This window comes from Olea europaea, chromosome 7 (assembly GCF_002742605.1).
Source record: "Olea europaea var. sylvestris chromosome 7, O_europaea_v1, whole genome shotgun sequence".
In the NCBI taxonomy this organism is placed as follows: domain Eukaryota; kingdom Viridiplantae; phylum Streptophyta; class Magnoliopsida; order Lamiales; family Oleaceae; genus Olea; species Olea europaea.
In genome coordinates, this window is record NC_036243.1 from 23,667,448 (window position 1) to 23,675,478 (window position 8,031).

At 37.2% G+C, this 8,031-nt stretch overlaps 2 protein-coding genes across 2 annotated transcripts; one reads left to right on the top strand and one right to left on the bottom strand.

Annotated features, from left to right (window-relative positions):
* Positions 1–194: 194 nt before the first annotated feature.
* Positions 195–3,307, top strand: LOC111397496. The gene is made up of 4 exons (XM_023024455.1): positions 195–1,475; positions 1,581–1,791; positions 2,666–2,748; positions 3,001–3,307. Exons 1-4 carry the CDS (start codon positions 780–782, stop codon positions 3,115–3,117), a joined length of 1,107 nt encoding a protein of 368 aa, XP_022880223.1. The 5' UTR covers positions 195–779; the 3' UTR covers positions 3,118–3,307.
* A 170-nt stretch (positions 3,308–3,477) lies between these two features.
* Positions 3,478–4,214, bottom strand: LOC111397735 (NAD(P)H-quinone oxidoreductase subunit M, chloroplastic-like). Its single transcript, XM_023024726.1, has one exon. The coding sequence runs from the start codon at positions 4,180–4,182 to the stop codon at positions 3,802–3,804; it is 381 nt and encodes a 126-aa protein (XP_022880494.1). The 5' UTR covers positions 4,183–4,214; the 3' UTR covers positions 3,478–3,801.
* Between the last annotated feature and the right edge of the window lie 3,817 nt (positions 4,215–8,031).

An 8,031-nucleotide genomic window follows, 5' to 3' on the forward strand; every position in this document is an offset into this window, starting at 1 on the left:
ATCCTCTCGCATTCTTGTTTTACACATACATATCGGAAGATTTTATGCTTCTTTTGTTTCTTTCTTTTAATTTTGTTTTAGTTAATTTGGGTTATCCATTTGATATGCATTGACATGCACTTCGTAATACAATGTGAATATGCTTTCTTACAAATTTCTACAAACATATTTATGCAGCTTGAGGGTGAGGGTGAATGATATCGAAGAACACAATCAAAACCCGGGTGATTCCTAAGAATTCCGGAATTGATAATTAGATAGAATGCAGAGAACTGATTTTGATAAAAAAAAGATTCGTTAATTCTGAAGAATATCAAATTAGATCTGAAAAAGAGTTGGAATAATATCAAACTCTCAAATTACCCAATTGGGAAAACTCAAAGATGGAAATAGTCCACAAATCATAGCAACCAAATATGGAAACTAATACTGCCCTGTATCAAATATATATGTGAAAGTTACTCTTTTTGGACAAAAATTGAACTAAAAAGAATATCTTTGTATATTATACTTTTGGGGCATAATGTATGGGTGAGAATGGAATCTTGGAGCTTAATTTATTTTCTGCCTTATCCTGTTCAATAACTATTTATTATGTTAGAAATTGGATTAATTATTTTTTATTTTCTTTTTTTGGTTTATTTAGCAGGAGAAGAGATTTTTTTATATTGTAATGTAAAACGGAAAGAGTGATAGATAAATTACATTTCTCAAGAGTTGGATAGGGGAAGGAATGTATATTTGATATTTGGTGGAATAGTTGGTGAAGAGAGTCAATTATGGAAATGGATTATCTGAATTTAGTGAACTCTGATATGTATTTTGACTTAGAATGTGCTAGGACCAAGGATAAACAGTTAGATGAGGAATTTGCGTTTGTAAAACAGCTGGAGAAGGAAACAGATATTGAACAGTCATACAAGGATTTGCTGCTCTGTCATCTAACTAAGGAGGTAAGGTTTGTGCCAAGTAAGAGGAAAAATGAAAAAGATGATATCAGTGAGCATGATGAAGACTGGAGTCGCGAGGAGAATGATCCCCAGTATGAGCTTTTCTTGCGCAATCTTGAGAAGCATGAAAAGTCTTATGTATTCAACCACAAGAAAAATGGGTCGTGTCTTTTCATTAGATATGAAGAAGATAGTGATTCAGAAGATGATGACTCTGATCCAGAGTCTCAGAGAAAATTAACAGATCACAAGCCCCGGAGAAAGCTAACAAATACTGTCGAGGGAGAGAAAATTGAAGCTATGAGATGCTCAAGTGATTCAATAATGCCAGATTCTGACTATCTTTTTTTTATGCAAAATACTAAAATTGAAGGTGATTATCTTATATTGTCGCACGATGATGGTACGATAATATATGAGAAGGATGGTATTGTGATTAGCCCGGAAAAGGGGGACAATGATGATGGTCTGGAAATTCTAGACATTGCTCCAGCTTGGAAGGATGAAACCGAAAATTTTATCTTTGTACGTTAGCATTCATCTATCACTATGCTGTCGTCCCCCCACCCATCTTGTCTTTAAATTTGAATCAAAGTACTAGTATTATTCATGTTGTATGATCTTGTGCAGATAGAGCAGGACAGTTCAAAAATGCACTCTGACTTCAGGGAAGAACTCGTGTGTATTCTTCAAAAACAATATGATAGAGAGGAGTACAAAAAGCTTCGGAAAGACGTTGAAGTCCGTAAGGCAGCACTTCGCCATAGGGAGTTGCGTAATGGGAGGGAAAACGCGTACTCTACAGATAAAGCTGGAAAATCTTATCTTGATCGCTATCCTGGTAGGTCGAAGATCCTGCATTTCTTGTTTGGCATTGCAATATTTCATCACATCTGACATTGTGGGATGTCATGATATGCAATGGTGTTTATTTACTGTGGAATTTGAGCTAACCTCTAATGTTCCTGAATGTCATGAGAATTTAATCATATGCTAAATTTCACTTAGTATTAGTTGTAAAACTTTATTTCTTAATCATTTGTGCTTTTATTGTTTCTCATTTTTTCAGATGCCGTTGCCACAAAGGGTTTTGTATCACGCTCTTCTTCCCAAATTAAGTGTTTTGGCTACTTGTGCAATATTTCATGTAAAGGCTTGAGATAATCTATTTCTAGCCTCTTGTTAAGCAAGTCCACTCTCCATCTCTCCCCCTTAAACAGTATGCCGATTCCCCCTGCACAAAACTAATAGCTCCAAGACATATCCACCATTACAATTTGTACACTGCACCTAACGCAATCACCCTCCCTATCTCCCCCTTAGAATTCTGAAAATAATAATAGCTGCAGATTAACCTGCTAATTTCGTATGAATGATTGTCCTGCAATGTGCACCACAGGTTGGTTTGAAATTCAAATTCATAAACCTAAAACTTACTCTAATTGTTTGAGCAACTTCGAAATGAACATATTAGAAAAGACATGTAGAAAACAACGAAAAAGTGTAGTCTGCACTAAATTTGTGAGGACAATCTATCATTCTATATTTTTCTCATCTTCGTATACGTCAAATTTCCGTTAATCTTCCTTTTTTAAATTGAAGAGCTTCATTCTGATTTTACTCTCATTCTCTCACTTTATTTAGTTTTTTTTCCTCCAGTTCAGGTTTTTCTCTGGAGTGACACAAATCTGAGATGTGTATCTTATTGTGTGCAGATCTTAAGGAAGCACTTATAAGATGCCAAGATGACAAACCAAGATGCTTGAACCTCTTGCGTGGATTCTTCTTTTGGCTTCAAGTGAGAATAACTTCATACATTTCATCTTTTGAATATACTATGCATCGAAAATTACTGTATGCAAAGAGATTACGGATAATGGAGATAACTAAATAGAAAGTCTTTCCAAGATGGAAAGTTTGTTACATTCATGGAAACTATATCGCACATCCAATAATCCCTTTTACATAAAGATGAACTTATGTTCTCCATTGATAGTTTTACTTGTGAGTTAATTTTCAACTGAAGAACTCGTGCTTCATGTTGAATCAGTGTCTAACTAGGGAAGGAGCATTCAAACCATGGAAGGACCAAGAATGCCTAGCAGTGGAGCCAATACGTTGCCCCCCTCTCGATCCTGAGCGAAAAATCAAACAAGCAATGAAGTGATGTACTGAAAGAAACTTATGCTTTTGGGGGAATGTATTTTCTTTAATCTCGTTTTATGGAGGTTCTATGCTATTTTCAACAGAGTAGCAGTTTCTTAAAATACTGAATTCGGACTAGTTTTGTTAATATCTCTGATAATCCATTTGTACATATCAACAATCTGTTTCTCTGGGTGTGAATTTGTTGGCTTTCTTGCTATGTTGTATACTGCTTTCTAGGTTCACTTGATTTATAGGTGTAGCAGTGAAAATATTTACCCTTGTGAAGGGACATGTGCACACCCCAAGGATAGGGATAGATAAAAAAACAAATGCTTTGAGCTGGTTGTGCTGGTGTTCCCTGATTATCTTACCTCTATTCGTTATTGTACATCTTGGATTCTGCGCGGTTTTCCCATGCTGAAGTTCAACATCCTTGCATTCATGTTGTATTGGATTTCTCCTTCATAAAGCAGCTTCCTGATGTAGTGTTCCATGTCAGACCCAATCAATCAAAGTGTGTATTCAGTCAACGGTGCTCCCTGGTTCCATTGCGCCATCAATATGTTGCTATCAATAGTTTTGTTACTACGATGAATTCTAATGTTATTAAGAAAACTAATAAGATAACTTAGTTTTGTAAGAGATCCACAAGTTCTTGGAAAAAGGAGTAAACTTTGTTGCAGGTTTCATCTGTCCACAGAAACTAATCAGTAGGGTCGAGGATAAGAGTGAGTTTATCCATGTGTTTGGTCGAATTCGCAAGATTCAGGGTCAATATAAGCTGTATAAATCCTAACATGTCTAGTGGCGCTGCTAAGCCACTGTCCACCATATTCTCTGCCCATATTTTTGCTTCACATGCACCTGAGGTTCGATTGGCCTTATGGGTGTGATGGGTGTCGTTGCCTGCTTGCTGTTTCCTGTTCTTTTCTTCTGTTGCTTCCTCAAGTTTCATTTGTTCTTCGACTTCTGCATGCTGCGATGAAACAGAAAATACACTTGTTTTTCTCAGTTCCCTTTTGCTACGTCTCCATCCCAGAATGTAGAAGTTTGTTGAAGCCTTATGAGTTGAAGTTGCTGCCATGGCTTGTTGATGATGCTATTATTGCCTCAGAATTTGAATGAAAGGCAAATGTTTCACATCCTCAAATAATTGTTGATGAGAACTTATTTTTTAACACACTTACCCCCACACTGTGACTGTATGGCTGTTTTTTCCTTTTTTTAACTGTGGTGCCTCGTGTGGTAGTATTTTCTTTAAGGTCTGTGGGGAGAACATGGGGTATATTCAAAAGAAATACAAGAAAATTGTCCTCGTTTAGCACTTTTAAAATACTTACTTTTAATTTGAAGTAAAAAAAAAATACTAAAAAATACTTATTTTTAAAGTGACTCGAAGTCACAGTCATATAAATAGTTTGCTCATTTTTAACTTCGACAACTGAAATGTTATTTGTTATCAAAAATTTGTTCAGTGTAATTGGATACTAATTAAATGGATCTATGCTAGCAAATATGAAATCCATCCAAACATTCCAATCACTTAGAAAGTTAAACTTCAAAATTTCAATTTGCTCAACTTGTTCTCACAAATCTTTAAGTAAAAAAATGTTTGACAAAACCTATGACCTATCAATACATTGACGTAAGAAACATAAATCGCAACAAAGCAGCGATGACAAACAGTTACCATACAGAATCATAGCCTCGTTTACAGCACGTTTCTGCTGTCAATATCCCGGGATGAACTTATAGTACGACTAAAATTCATCATACTGATAGGCTTTACTAGATCATCAAGATCAATCACCTCTGCCTCGGAAGGGCTATCATCCCGTACTCGTTTGCTTGATGGGCAAATACTATGTTCCACTTCCTCGTCACCTATGTCCATGCTAATATAGTCTTCGAGTTTTTCTTCTTGACAAACTATGTTATTATTACCTATTGTGGGGAGCTCAATTATAGCTGTTCGGTTTCAGCAACATCAAATGGCCAAGAATCAAAGTATCGCCCTCGGACATTCTTCCCCTCAGACGAAGATTTCCTCTTGATTCCCGTCTTCCAGTTAGGATGGTGAAGCTTGTACTTGGAATCTTCGGGGACAGATACCCGTTGCTTCAAAAGCAGGACAGACGTAGGTGTGTTTCTTCCAGCACTGCAAGTACAGCGATATGATCCATTCACAGGAATTAAGATTAGTGGTAGTGTGCATATGGAATGTTGATCATTATAAACCAGACAACTTTATTTCCTAGTATTACTTAACAGGGAAAAAGGAAATTTGTGATTTGAATGAGTACCTTTCAAGTCTCGGCAAGGGCAGAGATATGATCTTGGTGTTTGGCATGCAGGCACTTAGATAATGAACAAGGTTTTAGTTTTTAGTTTTTCCTTCTTTAATACTCTCGACTGTTATCCCTCCATGTGTCTGAGTGCATGTAGGCAACCCCCAACTTTACCCATTTCAATGCTCCACAGCAGGTGAAAGATCAAAGATCTAAACTTAAGAGAATATTACAGGCAAAAACAAGCAGTACCTCATTGCCATCAGCACAATAGCCTTTGAGAAAACTTTCACAAATAGAGGAATTTGGGTTCACATTTAGAGCATAACACTGTCAAAAAACTAAGTTAGCCTTCTAAACATTAAGAACTAATTCAACAACTCAATAAAAAAACAACCACATACCTTGCAGATAATAAGAACAATCCTGCATCCTCTCCGGAATGACCTGTATGACATGTGGAGTAAAGGGAAAAAAAATGCAAAAGAGAGGCATTAAAAAACTGTATGATGAGTGTCATACAGAACAGGAATCACATCATACCTTGTGTGTCAATTTGCATTCAGGATTCGAACATAAGCCCTTCAGAAATTTTGTGCAGACTTCAATTTTTGAGGGGTCATGAATGTAAGCACACTTCCCATCATCTTTATCAAATCCTGTAAAAAACTGGCAGTATTTTCTCTTTCTGCTCAATCGCAATCAGTGTTCTAAAAGGCGCACCTAAGCACGACGCGCATTGAAAATGCCAAGCAGGGCATTATAAATCACGCTTCTTTTAAGTTTTAAACTAAAAATTAAACCCAATTTTCGTTTTTCAGTGCCCTAATTGAAGAGTGAAGACAACTTCCCAAAGCTCCCAAAATTTCCTCTCCAACTGCAACATCTCATAACTCTCTTACAACGGTTGCCTGCTCGGTCATCTTCAACAAACAATTTCCAGTTTCTATATGTCGGTAAGTTAGACAAAAAATGGGAAACAGTTGCTTGTTGAAGAATTAGTGGTTTTAACGGTTGAAGAATTTCCAGTTTCCAACTAAAAATTTAACTATTGCTTGCTTGCTTTGCCTTCTTCAACTCTCTTCCAATTGTTGTTTTTTGTTTTTGCCTTTTTGACAGTGGGTTTATACATTATAATATTGTCTCCATAGTGGGGGGTTTATAAAAGTACAGAAAATTGAAAATGAAAGAGATAGCGGGGTTTTCTCTAGTGAGTTAATGGAGTTGTAAGCTTTGTGGCTAATGAAAGAGACACTGGTTAATTCATAATGGAATTTTCCATTTTCTCTAGTGCACTGTACACTATCAATTTTACCAATTCTTTTTTCATATCAAATGGGGTTCGTAGGTGGAGAAAAGTATCATGAATTTGTTAGTGTATCTCACGAATTTGGCATTCGTTTTCAATATAATGTTTAGTATGTCTAATTAATAATTATTAAATAATTTTTTTGATTAAAAATTTAAAATAATATTAAAATAAGCAAAACGCTTTTTTTTTACGCATTTGTCTTGCCTAATCTCACCTACCCCCTAGCTTGGGGTAAATGCATTGCTACGCATTACGCCTTTTAGAACACTGATCGCAATCTGGTAATGTGCAAACTCCAACGAACTTTCTCGCTCGCTAGGATATGCCTTCATTTCTTGGGGTCTCTAACCAGCTGGTTGCCATTTCCAAATTCGCACATATCTATGCAGTTTGAAGGACGTATCAGAAAACCAGTTACTTAAAGACATGTAAGCTCATCTCTCTTTAGTTTTCAATTTTCCAGAATTGTGTTTCAATGAGATTTTTTAGAGTCAATTAATTCTTCAGTTCAACTTATATTGATATTGAACATAACTTACTCCTCGTTGCCAATTAACAATCTCCTGGGAACATAGGAAGTCTTAATTTTCTTTCCAGATTCGAGAGCAACTGAGTTTGACGGTTTTTCATCTGCTCCATAAACATGATCAAATAATTAATAGTTCACAAATTTCAGATATGTCATTACATGCTCTGCTATGACCCTCTAAAATCAAGCCTTGCACGGAGCACTCAGTTGTATATCGTAATTATCTAGCTGACGCTCTCCCCCACCCCCCACCCCCGAACCCAACCCTTCCCGGCGAACAATACCTGCCTATCGGTGATTGGATGCAATCCCTATTTGCCTTAAAAATCAAAACATTCCCCTAATGGATCAACAATCGTGCTGGAGGTTAGTGGGGCCTCCTCATGTGAGGAGGCTGTTGACCTCCAAAAATGGCTCCAACAGGCACCCTAGCTTTGTCCCCTCGAAACCTGCGCATGTAGCACCCCGTCAAGAGGCAAAGGCGGCCGGACGAGAAAAAGGTCCGACGACCGTTTGCACTCCGACGGTCAAGTCAACGGCCGAACGAGAAATAGATATATAGAGTGCAATAGTAGAGAGATGGGGGATTTGGCTAGAGTATTTAGAACATACCTTAACTTGTGAATTGAATCCACATATATATAGAAATGATGTGAAATGGGCTAAGGCGGGTTAATGGGCCTAAGTTCGAGCCCAGTATGAGGTGAGCAAAGTGATAGGCACTTCGACTGGGCTTTTTATGGCCTCGGTGGCGCCTCGGCTAGGCTTCTTAGAGCCTCGGCTTTGAGGCCCAACACTAATGGG